General features: G+C 38.0%; 1 protein-coding gene across 2 annotated transcripts in view; it reads right to left on the reverse strand.

Annotated features, from left to right (window-relative positions):
• Positions 1-21,194, reverse strand: part of osbpl10b (oxysterol binding protein-like 10b) — a 47,274-nt gene extending 26,080 nt beyond the window's left edge. Inside the window, exons 1-5 of one of the 2 annotated variants that reach the window (XM_065298553.1) lie at positions 20,811-21,194; positions 17,279-17,454; positions 15,148-15,227; positions 9,977-10,198; positions 1,014-1,236 (exon numbers count right to left, since the gene is read on the reverse strand). In XM_065298553.1, coding sequence (XP_065154625.1) covers positions 1,014-1,236; positions 9,977-10,198; positions 15,148-15,227; positions 17,279-17,454; positions 20,811-21,016 — 907 coding nt within the window. In that variant the 5' untranslated portion in view covers positions 21,017-21,194. The remainder of the gene's footprint in view (positions 1-1,013; positions 1,237-9,976; positions 10,199-15,147; positions 15,228-17,278; positions 17,455-20,810) is intronic. The other variant, XM_065298554.1, reaches the window with a different exon arrangement.
• Positions 21,195-21,849: the final 655 nt, after the last annotated feature.

The following is a 21,849-nucleotide window of genomic DNA, read 5'->3' on the forward strand; positions in this document are numbered from 1 at the left end:
CCACCAGAACCCCTCCCGTCAGGTAAAAAAACTGCGTCATAGGTATTTCCGTTTGAGACGGTGAAAACAAAGATTAGCCAAGTTGAGCAGTGATTTAACTCAAATTGCAACATAAGTCGCTGTTTATTTACTTCCATCATTGCTGGTCTTCTCAAATTATACACAACAAGTTACTATTTCTTTTTCGTTTGTGGGTTAACTTGCTTAGCTTCTTCTGTGACGACTTCTGCTGCTACTGTGGTTACACGCGTGATTACTGCCAACCAGCGGTTTCGCGTGTGTTTGCACGTCGACGCGTATGGATGTAATATGGATGTAGTGTCCGTAACATCACCCATTGGTTTGTGAAGAGCTTTTTTGAACCTTAAAGTAGGCGGTGCCTGCCGTCGGCATTTTGGTCACGGGTTACCACGCATTACTCGCGGATAGCCGAAAATGGGTAAAGAGGTGGGATGTGGGTGAAGCTGAGGTGGCTGGTTGCTTAAACCACGCCCACCTAGCTCAATTCTAGTGATAGCAGTGGCAGTTCACCCGTCACTCAAGTGACCACGCCCTTAATTATGCAGAACTTTAAGGCTTAATATAATTAAACAGATGAGTTACATAAAAATGCACTCTCTTCACAGTTGTCATTAAGGGTAAAATTAGCTATATAGACCAAAAACACTTTTTGTACCAGGCTGTAAACATATTATTTTCTACTGTAAAGTTGGGCATTTTAACATTGAGGTCTATGGGAATTGACTCCCTTTTGGAGCCAGCCTCTAATGGCCAATTGATGAATTGCAGTTTAAGTCACTTCCGTATTGGCTTCATCAGAAATATCGAAAGGTTGCCTCTCGGTTCTGACCCACAGTTTGAAAACCCCTGGTATCCACTACAAATGTTCTGTGGATAATAAAGGTTCTTTATGGAACCATACAATTAACCTAGCAGGAACCTATATTTTTAAGAGTGTATTATAAATCAAATGCATTGAATCATGCATTCCAGTAGACAGACCATATTCTTGCCTGTATTAGATCCCTGTGTGTGGCCGTGGGTGATGTGCTGAGCAGCCTGGCACACATTGTGCTGAAGAATACTCAGGCATTCTCCCAAACAGCTGAGCGTAGCGGCGGATGTGGCCTTCAGCAGTAGCAGATCCTGGTCCAGCGAGGACAGCGGTCCACGGCTCGGCAGGGACTCGATGGAGTTCACCAAGTTCTTCTGCTGACCCTCCGCCTGGGACATGACCTACAGAGCCAGGTAGATAATCACTGATTCCATTTGGACTTCCAGCACAGTTTGGATTAAGAGCTACTTTAGCTGGTTTTCCATCTACAAATTACCCCATAAGTACATACTTAATAAAAATGCACTTAAAGATTGTCCAGAATTAAATGGGCTGTCTCTACATTAATTTAGTTACCAGACACTTGTATCCAAAGTGACTCACAAATGAGGGAGCTTTCAACATTTTGCTTTAAAAGCCAGCCATAAACATAGCGCACTAAGCTTTGGAATAGGAATGAGTCCGTCTACTAAATTTAACGTAGTTAAAATGTATTAAGTCGTAAACAGCAAAGAGTTAACATCCATAAGCCATTTCACTCTGGTAAATGTGTAACATGTTTGGTGAGCACATGTGATCATGATGCGAGTCATGATGAGGGAGACATTTTGGTGTTTGTTGTCACGTCTGTCAGTTTGACGGGAATGACTGTGAGCTTTCCGTCGATGCTGAACATCTTTAATGAAAAGCAGGCAGACAGCCGAAGATGAGAAGCAGAGGTCCGTACAAAGTGACTCATTAATGGAGGTCTCTCAGTACGCATCGCTATCTCTCTTTCTCTTTCCTGTTCAAACCCTTCAGTGATTGCAACACCATTACAGCACAGCTGTGGCTTTAATAGTTGAAACTATACGCTCATGCACAAAAAACATTAGCTTAGCCCCTCTGAAACCTTTCAGGTCTTACCTACACCTAGAAACCAAATGAATGAGATTATATCAAAAATATGCCACATACAAAAATATCCCAGCCTAATATTATTTGTTCCCATAGCCAAACATTAGCAGAACAGTATGTACCAAGAAGCTCAGTCACATTCAATGTACCTCATAACATTTCTCCAGTAAAATGAGTTTTACCCAGTCTGCTTTGGCAGAATTAGACTTGCCTGAACAAATCCCAAACACCAATTTATTTTTAGGTACCTGTGGTTTATCAGGTTACAATGAATTTGATTCCACATTTTCTGGCAGCATTTGTTTTATATTCACCCAAAGAGTGATTTCGCTCTGGCTCTGTTGGGATTTTCACAATAACTGTCTGTTAGCGCATGGCAAACTTTGAGCAGAATTTGACGCACACAGTTCCACCCAGCTCTCATGAAAAATTGATCCAGCGCTTTATTCTCTCTCTCTGATCTGTTTCTTTTTCAGTGAGTATTAAGGAAAGGAGAAATGCATTACATCTGTCACTTGATCCCAGCACAGAATTCCCACAGAATTCCCATGACAGGTTCTGCACTGATCGTGATGCAACAGCCGAGAGATTACGCACGCAATCGCAGTGTTTTATAATGAATTAAATGTAAGCACGTGACACTGACCATATTATCTCCAGGTCAGATTTCCTTGCTTGCTTCCAATCAAGGAACATTTTCGAATCATGCACGGATAACACAGATCAAGTTCTGCACAAAACTGTGGAGTCTAAGCCACCTCCAGTGCATAATGTCTGTCATTAAAGCAAAATCATTTTCTTTGGTAACTGTATCATGTAGGTTTGCTACAATCAGATAATTTTAGTACTATCTATATTGGTATCACTTGAAGGCTGCTTTGGTAAGAAAATGAGTTCTGAAAAAATGCAAATGCACTTATGAAGATGAAGAAATCTTGTAACCTTGGATATAAAAATCGCACTTATGTTTCTTGTGGAGACAAACAAAACCTCGACATGTTCCTATAAACATGATCATCTCTAAAACTAGCTCATTATTTCTGTGTGTAAAGTATGTGCAACCTTCACAGACTGTTGTTGGAGGAAGCTGCTTGACTAATTAGATATCAAACCGTGGATAAAAATAAAGATATGGAATAATTAAATGCCAACAGTATATTCACAACCACTTCAGAGTGCTTTATAAAATCATACGTCCAAAAAATGCTGTGTTTTCAACCCATATTTTGCAGGAAAAAGAACAACCCAACCTCACATTTTAGAAGAATACCACCTACACAGTCAAAAAATCCTTGCTCCACCCACATTTCTTAAATCAAGTTTAATTAACTTGAAATTACAATTAATTTAAACTTTCTTGACTAGTAAGAAGTAACTTTAATTAGCCTAGATATTTCAACTTTATTTAAAAAAATATTTATTTTATAAAGTATAGCAAATCCTCAGTCCTCACTAGTCAAGTAAGTTGAAATTTATATTGTCATTTAAATTGATTAAAGGCGTGATCTCTGAAAGCCAATGTTGATATTTGAAATCACCTAAACAAACACGCCCCTACCCCAATAGAATCTGGAGCTTCTTTTGATAGACCTGCCCCACACATATGCAACCCAGGCAATGATGTCGGTAAGTAGACACACCCGACTCCCTTTTCCAAAGAGTTTTTTAAAAATAATGCACCACCCTAGCCTGGGAAAACCCAGACAACTTCCGGCAAATTTTGATTTGCTCTGCAAGTAGTCTGGCAAAGAGGCCATTCAAGCCCATTTCTAATGCCGAGAAATCGCAGCACCAATCAGAAACGCTGGGGCGGGCTTTACACTATGACGACAGAAAAGTGACGGTGAAGCAGATTTTGTACATTACAAAGATGGATACCGCCGTGAAACATCACCCGTTAACACACACTGTTTTAAGCGATTTAAACTTTTCCTTTTCGTTAAAACCCGAGCAAAGAACAACACTCGAAGCCCTCATCTAAAAAAAGATGTTATCGCTGTCTTCCCAACTGGAACTGGCAAAAGTCTGATATAGCTCTGCACACGTCATCTCCTTCATTGCTGTGATTGGTTTTAGGTCTATCCAAGTGGACACAGAGGCATTTAAGAGACGTCCGTTGTCTGTTGGTGACGCCCCTTTGGAAATGATTTGTCTATGAAGCTTTGCCAGACCGTAACTCAGTTACTACTGAGAATGGTCCGGTTTTAAACAGGCTAGCAATCCACCTTTAAACCTTAAAAATGACTTGCTAGATTAACAATTACATTTTATACGGTACATTCACAAGGGACGAAAGCGGTAATGCTTATCATTTACTTTTAATGGGTGACGTCATGCGTTACCGAACTGAATTGTAGATCCGTCAATGTGGCGTCACTGCCATTGCTCATGGCAGAAGTTGAGCATTCCTTAACTTTTCAAGCGTGCGTCAGCCAATCACATCGCCTAGTGCGAGTCAACCAATTACACTTATGCAAGACCGGAACATGTGTTGCGGTCACTGTGATTGGCTGTTGGGCACGCTTAAGACAAGCCTTCAAGCCTTAATGCTTTTGCCCCATGTTAATGTACTGTAAGTGTATTTCTGAGTCTGAGTAACAATAAAAAAGATGTAGGGGAGAACTGGGGCAAAACGAATGCGGGGCGAAAGTAACAAAGCGATTTTCTCAGAGCCCTGACTACATTTGAATTCCAAACTATTACAGCATCTTTAGCACACAACCCTTGACAGAGCTGACAAATATCACGTTATTTCGTCACCATTTTGCGGATGTAGGTCCAGAAAGCTGTTTTCAACCATAAGTAAATCTCTTAATCAGTTATTATTTTCTTATAACACGTTGTGTTTCTGGTTTCATGTGTTACAATACTGATCAATCTACAGGTTATTTAGTGCTGTAACACATCCTAAAGGTTGCCATCTGTGAGTTTTTCAGAATAAAAGTAAATTGGGTTTAAATGTTGGGACGAAAGTAACACTTGTTACTTTAAAATGTAATTTTATAATTTTTTGCAAAGATAAATGACAAAATATGTTTGCAGTTACATATTAACAAGGTCATAGTCATGCATATTTACTAAAAACAAGGGTAACACAAAAATCTTGTAAAATAAAGTTTTTCTGAAAATGGTACTTTCGCCCCTGCCATTCCCTATATGGCTGTGGCATAACAAAAGGCCAACAGATATTTGATGATTATTAAATTACCTATAAAATGTCCCTTTTCAATAAGAAATACATCAACACAGAAAAGAAAACTGGATACACAGAATATGAAGTGCTGATGGTCTAGCCAGCCTGAAAACAGACAGCATAAGAATCCCTGCTGCTGAATAAAATTACTGGAGATAAATATGAATCTCCGGGAGGAAAATAGACCTACAATAATGTGTCTCTGCCATCTCCAGTTGGTGATGAAAAGGAAAGTCCGGGTCTTTAACAAAAATCACATATTTGACTGACAGCCCACAGATTATTCTTTTGAGTCCCTTATCAGTATGTGTAAATGAGGCTGAATGACTTTAAATAGGTGAATTGGGGAGGGTTGGCTTCAGGGCTGGAGGTGATTGTGGGTCTTGACTGAAAATATTAGATGAATGAGTCTGGGATTGAATCCACAGCTAAATTTGACTATTAAAGAGAATGTCATTAAACCAGTGCAATGAATTTAAATATTGAATACTCTTGCCTTCATTACACACAGAAAAATGATTCTGTCTAACACGCTGATAAAATAATTTCCATCTCATTGCTTAGACGCACACACATCCGAAAGCACTTTTTATGGGACTCAGCAGGTTTCCAATGACTTGCCGCATGTTTCCTTTAGACCACAAGTGAAAGTGACAGTGTCATAAAATTTAAATACAAAAATATGCCCTAAGAGGCAGAGAAAACAGCTGGCTGTCAGGAAAATGTGACACCAGAGGGTCATACAAACTGTCGGTTCAAAAAACATCAAATATCTGTACTTTGGTATTTGAATGAAAACATCTGCCAAATACATGTAAATGGTGCTTGCCCATAGGAAACTGCTCGTCATGGCATCAAAATGGTTTTTAGAACATTGCTATGTGGTTTCTAGTGTCGTTCTGGTTGTATTTATGATACCTTCTTTAATATACGGCTTTAAAAAAAATTAAAGAGACCACTCCAAAACTATATTCAGTTTTTTAATGTAGCTACTATAGGTATGTGTTTGGATATAATGATAATTTTTGTTCCATTCTGTGAAGTACCAGCAACATTTCCACCAAATTTCAAAGTTTTTTATTTGCATTTATTTGCTAAAAATAAAACTGGACAAAGTGGTCAAAATAACAAAAATGTTTTCAGAGCTATTAAGTTAATATTAATTATTAGAGATGCACCAATATGTCGACCAATAATTGGCATCTATAGACGGTTTCATTGGACGCACGTGCAGTAACGCGATTACGGGTCTGGTCGGAACTTTACTTCCGGTTTCCGTTTGTTTAATGGTCTTAAACAAATACCTCGTCGAAAATAACAATTGTTTTGGCTTCCTACACTGTAAAAAAATTCCGTAGAAATTGCAGCTGGGTTGCCGGTAATTTACCGTAGATTTACATTTATGTTATTTACTAGCAACATTTTGTTTAAAGTTAAATGAACATTAAACATTTACAAGTCTTTATCTTTACAGAGTAAAACTAAAAAAACAGCATCAAGCAAAACATTCTGGGAAACAAAATCTGAAGCAAAAAACAGAAAAAGGTTGATGATGATTTCTGGTTCCCAGAATGCTTTGCATGAGGCTGTAATTGTATAGTTTTATTCTGTAAAGATAAAGACTTGTTAATATTTAAAATTTATTTAACTTTGAACAAACTCTTGCCAGTAAATAACATAAATGTAAATCTACGGTAAATTACCGGCAACCCAGCTGCAATAACATTGTAATTTCTACGGAATTTTTTTACAGTGTAGGTAATGTGTTGTTTATTTTGCTTGTTATATAAATAAACTACTTTAAAGGAATTTGTTGTTAATTATTCTTAGCGGAGTTTACCGGAAGTTACGTGTTGACCGCGATAGCCGCTTGTTTATGTTGTTACTGCTGAAACCGTCTAAAGTTTAAACATAAATGGCCGATTATTCCAGTATAATAAAAGATATAATTTGAAAAATTTGAAAACATGCAGATTTATGCAGGTTTTAATTTCTTTAATCACTGATTTGTACTCTGACAACATGCAGACCGTTTTCCAATCCGAAGGCTTCGGGCTTCGGCCTTCAGAGTTCGCATTTGTAGGCTGCATACGTCATAAAGATGTATTTCAGAATATTATAAAGTTGACTGTTATTCTTAGTTAATAGTAAATTGTTTTAATATGCTTATGACTTGCTCATTTAACTAAATTAGGCTTCAAAACGGAGCTATCTGTCAGGAGCAGAAAAAAATAAAACTTGTCTTGAATCAAGGGAACAAGATTAGGTATAAGTTTGTAATATTTTAAAGTTTTGTTAGTATTTTGTTCTTTTTTCAAAATAATAGATTTCCAAATTTAAATTTCCAAATTGTTTTGTTTGCCCTTTATGATAAGTGATTTTCAGGAATTTAGTAAACCACATTTAGGCACTTTAATGTGTTTGCCTTTCAGTTTGATTGGTAAATGGGTAATATTTTAAATGGATTTTTGTTTTAACATTATGTATTTATATTTAATTTGATTCATTAAATTAAGTTACATTTCAATCAAATTTATTTTTAGTGCTTCTCACAACACATTTTAAATCAAAACAGCTTGCATGTTTCATGTTATAATCAGCAATTGTATCAGTCAGAGGTGGGTGTCAAAGTAATGTCCATATGGGAATAATATACAGCTGTAAGATAATACAATATGCGGTTACTTAACACTAAGGGCCCTATCTTGCACCCAGCGCAATTGACTTTGTCGGTGACGCATGTATCATTCGTATTTTGCGACGCACGTCGGCAAACTAGGGAACGCGCGCACACTTTGCTTATCTAATCTACACAGATGAAAAAGTTATTTTTGCAAATCATAAATTGTTACAATAAAAAATATTAACACATGAGATAAGGGAAATCATTGTGGTGAGCATTGTGGTGATAGTTTTTATTTATTGTGTGGCTGCGTTAAAAAATTCTCATGCAAATAACGATTAAAATATTTTCATAAGTTTTTGTGTGGATGTATTACGTTTATTTTATGTAAATAATAATTAAAATGTTTTATATATGAACTGGATTTGTAAGTGCACTTTGGGGTTGGACTGTTTGCGTTTCTTGGGTCCGATTTCAAAGCCCCCAAACCGCCTTCAACACTTTCAGCGGTAAGGGTGGACGCAGCGATGTCCTCTGCTGGCGTCAGGTCATGTGTAGAGGCAGATCCACCTCCCGTTACACGACGTGCCCGATTTATGCTGGCAATCTTGGGATTCCCCCGTCTCCTGACATTATTGTAGCGCTTGGCGCAACGTCCTGGGGATGCCAGCTGATGAGACAATTGTGGCTATTTCCTCCCACGCCCGTTTAACCGACGCTGATTTGGGCGAGTTTCTTCCATCCCCATACAAAACAACTTCTCTGTCTTTGACTGCTCTTACAAGAATGTCGGTCTCCTCGGCTGTGAACCGCGCCTGGTGTGCGCCTGGTAAATCCATCATAATAATAATGAACCCACCATGTAACTTGCGCCCTTGCGTTTAAAGGAAATGTTGGATAGCATTCTGATTGGTTTATTTGACGTTACGCCCAAACCACACCTATGAATAATGAACCTACTTCAGACCAACCCCTTATTGATTTGCGCCTGGCGCAAGAGTTATTTCTCCCGCCGGGAAAATAGCAACAGCGCCCAAGATCCGCCCACAAGGTCACTTGCGCATTGCGCTTCGCACTTGCGTTTCAGATCGTTAAAATAGGGCCCTAAGTTTGTTTATAACTTAAGTTGTTTTTAATTTTAATAAGTGTTAAAATAGAGAGAATAAAGTTATAAATTTTTATTTGCATTTCTTACAAAATTGTGTCATTTAATTATTATTAATTTAAAAGAAAGCATAAAAGGTAAAACCACCAAACTATAGGTCTTGGTAATAGGTATCGGCAATCGGTATCGGCTATTGGTTATCGGTATCAGCAGAGAAATTAAGCATCAGTGCACCCCTATATTTTACATATGTTTAAGAAGAGTTTCAAAATATATATTTGATGGGTTGAGCCTGATTTTGAATCACAGCTTTTTTGTGTCCTGGCATGCTCTCAGTATTTCACATTGGTGTTGCTTGACTTTATGCCATAAGGGTTTCTTTTATTGGAATTCAACAAACAATGGGATAAAATGAATGCCATACATGTAGAAATAATATTAAAAGGCAAATTTGGAGTTGTCTCTTTATCCAGAGCTGCAAGTTTATGCACCTCTTGAGAAGGGGTCATTCATATCCAAAGCTTAATTTGTGCATGACAAGCTACTACCCTCAGTTTAACACTAAATGTTATATGATTTAATAGATGCTATAAATAATTGTCAACAAAAAACTGTAATTACAGTAATGTCAGTGAATACAGACACTTTTCTGTAGTTTAAAAACAGACAGGCTTCACTGCAACAATGTCAAAACAATGTGTTGGCATAAGCATCCTGCTGAACAGACATTTTTTCCCGCTGACACAGCACTCACAGGCCAGCTGAGGTTCAGATGTTCAAAAAGGAGCCTGTGCTGTCGATTTCATACAAATCCTCCTCTACAGCTTATAGGTAAAGAATGTCTACGTATAACAGCTACCAAAAAGTGACCCCCTAAAAACAATTGGAGGGAACAGACAGGAGGTCAACATTTTGCTCTAACCTTTTAATGCATGACATCCACTAGAATGGACAGCTTTTTAAAAGCTATTTTTATCCTTTCTGTATGTAGTTTTACATCTGGAGTGGTTTTCTGTAAAATAACCGAAGTCACGCATCAAAAAGTTGACTAACTTCAGAAGTCAGTTTGTTTTAATATCTGGTTCTATCTAAAGCTCTCCCTACCTCTTTGACCTGATGCAGTCCTGCAGGGTGCTGACTATTAGCTCGGTGACCGGCGGTGGGGGACTTGTGATGGGTGATGACAGTGGCGGGCGTCCCGTGCTGGGGGGTCTGTCTTTGAGCGGAGCACTGCGGGACGGGGTGCGGGTGCAGGGAGAAGCTGTGGGTCCGGCCGGTGGAAGAGGAGGAGGAGGTGTTGTAGCAGGAGGAAGAGGATGAACAACCCTGAAAGAGAGAGCAGCAATGGGAGCAGCAGGAAAGGGAGCAGACGCCTGGACCTTTCTTCCCTTTGGGAACAGACACCGGTCCGGCGCCGCCCGCGCTGTCCATCATAATGCAAAGGGGCATCGTCTGCCTGCCGCAGCCACATAAGCACAGCGGAGGGAGGGAGGAAGTAAGCGAGAGCAGTGCATGATGGGATAGAGTGGAATATGAGAAGAGGAAAAGAGGAGAAGAGAGCATCTTCTGAAGTGCAGCATTGTTCTCACATCAGAGAGACATAAAAGATGACACTCGTATGAACTTTCATCTCTTAAAAGCTCTCCGGAACAATTTGAGTACTGTAATCTCATTCCCTCACAGCTAAACGGAGGCAACGGTTTTTGTGGTTCACAAAAGCATTTACTGCATCTCTAATGGATAAAAATATGCAGTTCCCTAAGGCACACTTTTACAGAACAAGCCACTAAATTGCCAGGCTGCTAGATTATTATAAATTTTTAAAAATTAGTGGCAAACCGGGCGCTGCAAAGTGTGGGTACCAAGGTGTGTTAAAGCTATATACCTAGCTGTCACTGCGGTACGCTTTTAAAAAGTACAACTTTGCATCTAACAAGTTCATATTAGTATTTCAGAGGAATATATTTGTACCAGAGTGCATATTAGTACCTCAAAAGAAAATGGTACCACATACAGTACTGTGCAAAAGTCTTAGGCCACGACCACCAGCTTTGTTGTTTTAGCAAAGTTTTAATGTCCATACATATTTATTTTTCACTCTTTTTATTAAGATACAAACAGAAATTATATGAAATATGTACACAAAATTAAAAACAAAACTTTCAGAACTAAATGTCTTCTTCAGGCATCAGTCAGTATTTGGTTTGACCTCTCTTGGCACGAAACACATCTTGAGCTTTTTGAGGAGACTGAAGTCCTGAAGTCATTCGATTAGAATTAGGATTTCATTTTATTGAGGTTTAAGACATCCTGCAGCTGCCTGCTATATGATCACTATAACATTGCAAAAACAACAAATCTTATGGTAGCACGGTGGGCTAAGACTTTTGCACTGTATGTATACATATCTGTGCCTAAATGGTACATATTAAGACCTTTTTAAAGGGTACCAGTGACAGCTTGGGACCATTTTTTTAATATATTTCTGATAGGGTAGATGCAAAGATGTTTGGGCTGTGTTTGGAAAGGTATTTCTAGGTGCTTGTTGGTCCATTTTTAAATAGCCCACCCATAACAATGACAAATTACTATTTTATGTCTCACCAATCACTTTAATGTCTCAATTGTTTCTTCTATACAGCAATGTTATTAGATAAAAAAGCGTCTCATTACTCTGCTTCTCAGATGTGTGCTGAGAAATTAAAACTTAAATGTCTCAGCAAATCTAAAGTATCTAATTTTATGAACATAAGGTTGTATACAAAACATTAAAAACAGGTCTGATTATGCATATTTTTATTTTATCCAAATTTTTACTGAAATAAGTCAAGTCAAATTGACTTCTAATAAGCTCTCTAAAACTGGGTAGCCTAAACACACACACACACACACACACACACACACACACACACACACACACACACACACACACACACACACACACACACACACACACACACACACACACACACACACACTCTGGTTCTGGGGACATTCCATAGACGTAATGCATTTTATACCATACAAACTGTATATTCTATTCCCCTTACCTACCCCATTCCCTAACCCCAACCATCACAAAAACCCTTCTTGTACCTTAGATTTTCAATAAACATCATCTTGTTTGATTTATAAGCTTGTTTCCTCATGGGGACATCAAAATGTCCCCACAAGGTCACAAAAACACTGGTATTCCTATCTTTGTGGGGACAATTGGTCCCCACAACGTGATAATTACCAGGTACACACACACACACACACACACACACACACACACACACACAAATGCTGGGTTATTCTCAACCCAGCACTGGATCAAAAAGGGACAAGCCCTGCAGCTGGGTTGAAATCAACGAAGACATTTTTTATATTTGATCCAACAATGGGTTAAAACAACCCAGCATTTTGGGTTGAAACAACCCAGCATGGGTTCAATTACAACCCAGCAGGCTGGGCTCGTACCTTTTTGAGCAAAAGCTGGGTTGAAAATAACCCTTAGAGTATTTTGATATTCTGGGTTAAAAATGACCCAATGTTGGATTGTTGTTATGCAACCATGGGTTATTATAGCCCAGCACTTGGGTTAAAACAACCCAGCATTGGGTTAATTTTAACCTAGCGGTGTTCTGTCCTATATTTACCCAGCATGGTTAGAAAATATATATATTTTAAAGGGAGGTGACATTTGCAAAAATACAAAGTACACAGACACCATAACGCTTGCGCACCCAAAAAATTTTGTACAATGACGGATATGTAAAACTGGAAATTAATTGGGACTTGATTTTGAAAAAATGTTGATTTTGTATATGTTCTTATCAGTGATGCGTGGGTCAATGCATAAACAACCCGCACCCGACCAAAGTTTTCAACGAACCCGCCCGCAACTCGGACCGCAAAAAAAATATATATTACCCGACCTGCTTCCTGGGCCGCATTTTTTAAAAGTAGTAATTGTTTAAAATAGTTAATTGGCATCTTTATTCAAAATGATGCGACCGACCAGGACCCGAATATCAATAAAAATATTTTTGGATGACTCGTAACTTTGGGTAACCGCGGGTGACCGCAGGCCCCTGCTCATTTTGGATCAACCCGCGCATCATGGTTTGTCATGGAAGAACAGAAACAATGTCTTTACTGAAGGCCAAATTTAAAGTATAATGATTTTTATTTTCGCAAATATCACTTTTACGCCTAACATAGAAATTGTATTTATTTAAATCCTTAGTCCTAGTCCTGAGCAAGATGTTTGCTTTAGCAAGCAGTGCTAAAATATTCCAAAAAGCTGCCAAAACACAGTACAAATCAGTATCTCAAAAACTATTCCTAAAAAAATGATCTGAATCAGTGCTTCTGAAAGCAAAATTCGGGGAACTTGGTAATGACACCTTTGCATTTTTGTGAAACTACAAAGAACATTGCTCCCCTGTGTGTTTCTAAATGGACTCCTATGATTGGTGGAAAATCATACCATTCGAAAATGAGGCAGCATTATGTGGTTTTCTGTACATGCAGGAATGGCTATTTTATTCAGACCTGATGGAGCTCCCCAACCTCATACAATTGCATTCTCGCAGTCTAATGGTAGTCCATTGTTCAGCCGTCTGACATTTCAGCACAGGTTACATAAGTCTCAGATTATTCAGACCACCACAGAGCAGACCTGCGACCACATTTTCAGAATATAAAGCAGTGCATATAAATATTGGAGTATCTTAAACTATAATATGTATATAATCCAATATATTCCTAAACATCAGTCTCAAAATTGATATTGACATATTTTGGCATGGGTGCAGCATTAGGCAAAAACAGCTGTTTTAGTTTATGCCAATTTACGCCAATTATGCCACAATGATGCACAGAATTTTACTACATAATATCAAGTACATTATGTGCCCCAACTTGATCACCCAACAAGCAATTTTGCATTTAAAAAACATTTAATAGCGTTCAAAAACGGACGTCTAGACTAAAACAAGGCAAAATTTGGGCTGTCAGTGAAAATGTAATAGATGTCTAACCATAGCCAAAAAAATAATTTTTAACCCACCGGTGTGTTCTGTCCAATATTTACCCATTATGGGTCAAAAATAACCCAGCCATTTTAGAGTGAATGAGAATTTTTCCAAATCTATTTTCTATATATTTTCTACAGTAAATATGCACATTGGATTAATAAAGTGTAGAGATCCTTTTAACATCTGTTGCAGGTATCCTGGATTTAGTCATTAAATGAATAAATGCTACACGCTGATAATGTAACACTTTTGGCCACAGGCGGATGGTGAAGACCAGACTCAGATGTGTGTGGTTTTAAATTGCTCTGCTTATAATGTGATTAATCAAAGAGACTGTAGGGATTTTCCTTCCTTGAAAATGCATTAGCACTGAACACTGGGTTTTGGTATTAGACAGTAATTCGGTAAAACAAATGCTAAAAAAATGTCAAATGATGGTAATGATTTAGCCTCAAGACTCAATTCTACATTTTAGCCTCTTATTAAAATCAAGGGGATATTGCTGATCTCTCTGAAATTTACATACTTATTATCTAACTTAAGTTGACAATAAATAGCCACTTAATGTAAAATAAACTGTACAAAAAGATATTTTAAACTGCCCATTTAAATCTATTTCATGCTACAAAACAAACTGTTTTATCTTGAGGCACTATGCAATGACCTGCTTAAAGTTTAACTCAGCAAAGGTTAAACACACAAATCACCGGTCACAGCTCGCAGCCAAACAATAGTGGGAAATAAGAAGGAAGCTTAATGTGTTTTTGTCACATGGTACTAAACGAATCTAAAAAAAAAAACATTTCTTATCTTTAACCTGTCTAACTGTTTTATCTTTGGTCCAAGATAAATCATGCCACATGGTCGAAATACAAATGAAACACTTTCACAACCAGGTCAGGTGAACACTGTTGCAGATCATTATACGCCTGCCTACTAAACTATAACAACTTTAACATAATCTGTGTATGTGGGTGATTATATCAAACTAGATTCAAATGTGATCACTTTTTACAAAGGTCAACTCAAAACTTTTCCAATTCCCCACCGAACAAGACTACAGTGCCAGTTGGCCATCACAGTGCTTAGATAGGTCAGAGGAAAGGATGTGAGACACACAGAGACAGGCAAAGCCAGATACAGAAAGGGGCACTTACAGCAAAGAAAGCTGGTTTAATTATAGTCAAGTGATCAAAATCCTAAGAAAGTAATTGAGATGACAGATTGTCGAGTTGAATGTAATTGGGTTACCTTGGCGCTGCTGTCTGAGTGGCGACGGGCACAGAGCTGAAGCTGGGTCATCCACATCTGCTGCTCGCGGGCATCACAAGCTATAAGTAGACACACTAATGTAATTCAGTGAACCAAAAAAATAGGGCAGAAGTGTAACGTCCCAACTCAATGCCTAGAAAAAGAAGTGTGCTCGACTTTTGCTTTACTTGCCTGTAACATCCTTGCCCATTAATGTAGATTTAACATTATTATTAATAGGGATGCTCCGATTGATCGGCCGATAATGCTTGCTATGCTTCTCAATGAATTACGGTGAAACGCCGCTACATCCAAAAGCCTGGGGGCACTCTTGTGCGTAGTACATGAAATAGCTGTGAATAAGATCGGCTGTCTGATTCAGAATAGTGATCGGCCATGTATTTTTAGTGGATATCGGCATTGATCAAAGCACCCCTAATTATTATGTCTTCATAATATAGTAAAAACACTCAGACAGGGGTTGTTTACATAGATTGTTTCTAAACACATTCTAAATGTTAGAAATGTATTGCTGGAACACATTACAAGATGTGTTTTTCCACATTTCAGGATTGGTGTAGGATTTTTTTGGGCGGGGCTACAGCGGTGGCTTGATGACGCACTACAGCCACTGAGCATTGCCCCACCCCTGACATAATCACGAGCATTTATTCAGGTTGTAGTGGTATTTTAAAGAGGACATATCATGAAAATCTGACTTTTTCCATGTTTAAGTGCTATAATTGGGTCCCCAGTGCTTCTATCAACCTACAAAATGTGAAAAAGATCAACTCAGTAACTTAGTTTTGGTAAACCATTCTCTGCAAGCATGTGAAAAAAATAGGTCATTGAAGTTTGGCTCCCCTTGTGATGTCAGAATGAAATAATTCGGCCCCTTAATCTGCACTATCCAACCAGGGCATTGCCATTTAATGCAGAGATCAGCTTATTTGCATTTAAAAGGACACACAAACACTGCAAATTTTTTTTTCCACATATGCACTCTGGGGACACAAAAGATTGATTTGACATCTTAAAAATAAGTCTTGTGAAATGTCCCCTTTAAAAGTTTAGAGACGGCAGCATTTCCGCGAGTAGGCGTGGTTTCAGCCCTGACAGAGGACAGGCCCCCAGATTTATTTATTTACTTGCTGTTTTTAATCATTAACATCCGGCTGGGTGGTCAATGACACATTTATCTGTGGTGTGACAAACTCAGAACACTTATTTAATATCACTTTACACAGACTTCAAAAGCACAGGAAATGGTTAAATCAATCCTAAAGGTTTGATGTTGATGAAAAATGATTCTGATAAATTGAAAAATTATAAAGCATGGCTGTTTGTGGCACAAAAGGTGTCAAATAGCAACGCCAATAGAAAAAAATAATGATGATTTGACATCTATAAAACAGGCTTTGTAAATTCAGACAGAGTCTTGTATATATGCTATACACAAAACTCAATTTCTATCTTGCCTTTAACCACGGGAAAGACTGAAAAGGTGTGAAATGAGAAAAACAGCACCTTAAGATTATAATTTCAGAAAGCTGGAACATTGGAAGCAGACTAGCTCTGTGGTGAAGCTGTCAAACTGCTTGCCGTAATGCTGGAGGTGATGGCTTTTTCCAGCAAAATTCATCCTATCGCAATCACTTTAAGATTGCTTTTGTTACAAATGACCGATTTGGCTGGTGGCATTTTGCCTGTAAACTCTTGACACAGTCTAAATGAGTTCTCAGAGCTGAACTGGACCAAAAGAGAATTTTGATGTAAGGGCATTGTAAAAGATTGTGGCGTACAGTGAATGATAACCGTGAAAAAAGGCACAATGAAATAGAAAGGGTTGAGAGAGAGAGAGAGAGCGAAGGATAGGGATCTAATCTGATGTGGAAGATGCTGCCGAAAACGAATGGGTGAACGGGGACAAGTAAAGCACAGATGAAAGGGGCCACCTGGGGGGACGTCCGATATCAAAGAGAAACTACTAATAAAGGCACGCTGCGAGACGTATTAAACAGTGCGTAGTGTGAGAAGAAATCAGGTTAAGGAAACTAAATCAGACACAAATATGTATGCTTTTAGAAAGCAATGGATTAAAATAAAGAAAACTTGCATCTGTATCCCTCACCTCTCAGTTTGAAATGATCTCCATTAGCAGCATAGACTGTGAACATGAAGGGAAATTCGTCACTTGGGGCCACCGAGGAACCGATGAGGGGAAGGGACCCTCGTGGCTTTAGGTTCTTACTGTGTTCATTGATGAAATATTGCAGCTGGCCAAGCTCAGGGTCTAACACAAAGTACCTGCACAATACAAAACAGCGAGAACATAATGGTAACATTATAGCCAACAAGACTAAAAAAAAAAATGTTGGGCCAAAATCCTGTTGTATTGTGGGTGGTTGCCAAGGCACTGTCTAGTGCTGATGTGTTTAAAGCTAACATAATGATAGCTAACAAGGATGTTCTTGGGAGTTGCTAGGGCATAGCTATGAGTGATTTACTATTAGTGCTGCTATGACTTAGATAAGGTGTTAAGTGCAACTGAATGCAGTTCTGAGTGGTTGCGTACTAACCCAAAATATCCCCTCTTAAAGGAAAACACAACCCTTTTTCAACATTTGACATGTTTTTACCCCAACTTAGATGAATTAATACATCCCTATCTTTTTTCAATGCACTTTTAATCTTTATACATTGCTTCTTGAATGTGTTAGCATTTAGCCTAGCCCCATTCATTCCTATGGCTCCAAACAAAGTTTTATTTTGTGCCACCATACTTACTTGTGTAACTCCTCATGTAACGGTCTTTAAATAGGGAAAACATGGAAGTGTTTGGTGGCTTCTAAATTCATACCTGTTTGGAGCCATAGGAATGAATGGGGCTAGGCTAAATGCTAACACATTTTTGAGGCGCTGTACAAAGATTAAAAGTGCACGCATTGAAAAAAATAGATATGTATTAATTTGTCCAAGTTGAGGTAAGAACATAGTAAAATTTTGAAAAACGGTGGTGTTTTCCTTTAAACCATGTTGCACATTTATGAGGAGCACACCAAAAATGTAATAGCTAGGGTTAGGGCTTGTTGAAATCCAATAGTGACAGCAATATTGATGTTTACCTAAGAAAAAAAGGCTATTCTGACATAAACATACAGTAGGTAAATGGCCCAAAACAAAAGGTTTATTGTGGCACGTATTAATGTCTTCTCCTTTCCTCATTAACCATGATGCATTGCATCCCCACCTCTTAAGCTAACTAGAGAGGTATGTATACAACACCATAACTCTGCAGGGAATAGATTATAATCACACAGTTTGGGTGTTTTAACACAACAGCGACACACAACAGGATGTCCTGTCAATTTCACTTTTATGCTATCTTTCTGACAGGATCTCTGAAAGCCAAAGACAGATCATTATTTATAAAAAGCAGCTAAAATGGCAAGATGAAAGGAGCGATGGTGCATTTGTTATGATGGCAGAAGATATGTGGCCATTGCAGACTTTTTTGCCAAATTTGTTGGTATTAAAGTTGTATCATCATCCACAAGTATGATTACGACCACAAATATGACATTCTGTTATGCACTGTATGTCATAAATTTTCCTTAACATTTTACTAAAAAAATAAATAAATAAATATTTGACATATATACAGTATAATTGACATAAATACAGTACTGTGCAAAAGTTAGGCCACCATGCTAACATTAGATTTGTTGTTTTTGCAATTGTATAGTGATCATATATATTTATTTCTCAGTCTCTTTATTAGAATACAACCAGAAAATACAGGAAATGTGTATGTAGTATTAAAAACTGTATAAAAGTATAAGCTGAAGAGTCAAGTATTTTGGGTAAACTCCTCTTTCACTTGAGCAATAGCAGACAACTGCAAGATCTCTTAAACCTAAATTAAATCTTAATTTCTAATTCTAATCAAATTACTTCAGGACTTCAGTCTCCTCAAAAAAGCTCAAGATGTGTTTCGTGCCAAGAGAGGTCACACTAAATACTGACAGATGCCTGAAGAAGACATTTAGTTCTGAACATTTTTATTTTTAGACTTTTGCACAGTACTGTACATCATTGCATTTTCATATTATTCAAAGAATTCCAAAGTACCATGCAAGTCCCAAAATCCCATGCATTGCCGAAGATTACCAACCATAATACTGTTTGTCAACGAACACTGATCACATACAGAAATAGATCTAGTCTATAACAGACCATCATACTGCCAATGGCACCAAAATTGAATGCCAATAATGTGACATAATTATTCCCGAAAGCTCTGTGTTAACAGATTTCCACGGCTACGCATATCTGTTTGGCCGTTAATTCATTCAGTTTGTGACAGAGATTCTCGTAGTGGTTAAATCCCATTAATTATTTTCTCCCAGGTCGATCCACATCAGGTCAATGTATTGGGCGGCGGGCAAATCACTCTCTCTTTTCTCATGCATTTTCACACCCGCAAATCATTAAGCAGTGAACAGGGACTAGTGCTGGGGTTAACACGAGGGCTATTTCAGCCACTGCAGAGGGTGAGTAACTCTGCTGTCCTGAGGCTGGTTATACGGTCGGCCTGTTCCCCTATCGATCGCTTGGCTAAGCAACAGAATGAGCACAACATTATGGATGTGAGGGATTTCCCATCATGGATGAGTCATAGTCTCTCACAGATGAAGGAGCCGTAACTGTGGGCTGTACCACGCTCAACGCTGCAGCAAGCACAACCATGAAATTATCAATGAGAAGCTTATGCTTTGGGGGTTTTGCATAGCTCGGCTGTTGGAGGGCTCGTTTACATTCAGATTTCTTATCATAGCACCCTAATTTTCTTATTTTGAGAAGATTCATCTTACTAAAGGGCAATATCATAGTGATGACATTTCAGAACACTAATGTCTTGTTTTAGGATGCAGGGCAAACCATCCTCAACCATCTGTTATGCATTTTAAACTAGATTTTATCAAGATGTAACCTGCAATATGGCATATTAATGCAGTTACATACTATACAATACAAGCTGTTTTAGACACAATGTTAAATGCATTCTCAGTTGTAGGTTGCTATTGATAAAAGCTATAATAATATCATGCAAGAACATTATGTAACAGAACATCAAAGGGGGACACTGAATTGAAAAAAGGTGTGATCAGCATCATCTATCTTTATTTCTGTTTTCTATCTTCAATATTTTAGACTCTACATGCAAAATGATTTCAGTGACGTCATGTTTGACCAAAACTTGACACGGGACAGCACTGTCCACGCATCAACATTTATGCATGACGTAGGAACTGATACAAATTTGCATAATTACTTTATATACTGAATTTTTATACTTTATATTTTTATACAAAATTCTGACAGCGCTGGATCGAATCTGCTCCGGATCAAAGGCGAAAAATCGATACAGATATTGTTTACATTCATACATAATGGAGCGAAATAAATCGCGTTCTTTGTATTCTTGTATGATCTTTATTTCTAATCCAAATACTGAATGTAATATAATGAAATTAGATAATCAAGAACATCCAACATGTGAAAAATGTACATCATACTGGACCATCTGTGTTTGATGATAAAAATTCAGTATTGGTTAAAAAGTTACTGTAAAAGTCCACTGTAAACTACAACTCTGTTACCTGTTCTGCCACCCTTGTAGTAAATTGGTGTATTTGTTTAAAATCCCCTCCAAGTGTCTTCTCTGGGTTTGAGACTGGACACCGCTGTCCGACCCACTCCCTGATCCAGGACTGTACGATCCGCTTCTCGCCTGTCTCTGTGCGGGATTCCCGGACCACTTTCCTTTACTGCTCCCTGACTGCGACACGTTCAGTGAATGTTCCATGATTTCTCCAAACTCAAACAGGGATCATGCAGTGTGACGATTTAATATCGACAGCACGCCTCCAAAAATAAACCAAAAATACTGTTGAATGTGATGACCGTATGGAGAGAAGGGGATAAGAGAGTAGTTTCATTTTTTCCGAGCTGTTTCGCCTTGGACTCTTTAATGGGCTTCTCTATTTTTCCATTGGAACCAGCGTGTGGTCACACCCCCTCCAGGTCTCCACCAACAGGAATCCAGAGCGAAGTGAATGTGATGCCACGCCCCCTCGCTATCGTACAGGCGATAAAAATGATAAAAAAATCCGTAAATAAATGAAAGAGTAAGTAATTACTAATCTAAATATACGCAATATTTATCTATTTACAATAATACATAACACAATAAATTACACAATAACTTGATAAATAATGAAGTTAATGAAATACGAAAAAGACTACATTTCGTTAAAACTACGCTCGCACGCCTTTTTTAATTTATGCAGATTATGTCCTCCATACAAAAATCAGTTTACCTTATAAAACAAACAATCTTAACATTTTCATAAAAGCTAGAATATTTTTTTAAATATTTTATTAATGCGTTACATTTTAAAACTATATATTCATATAATATTTTAAGTAATTAAACGATAAAAAATATAATACATAAGGTCAAATCTAAGTACTTCTGCCATGTAACGGCACATAAAGGTAGGCTGTGCCATTTGTTATTGTAAAAATTAGGAAAAACAGTAAATAAATAACTGTGCTGGGCAAAGATTAATCGCGATTAATCACATGCAAAATAAAAGTGATTTTTGGCATAATATATGAGTGTGTGCTGTGTGTAAT

This window comes from Paramisgurnus dabryanus, chromosome 13 (assembly GCF_030506205.2).
Source record: "Paramisgurnus dabryanus chromosome 13, PD_genome_1.1, whole genome shotgun sequence".
Classification (NCBI taxonomy): domain Eukaryota; kingdom Metazoa; phylum Chordata; class Actinopteri; order Cypriniformes; family Cobitidae; genus Paramisgurnus; species Paramisgurnus dabryanus.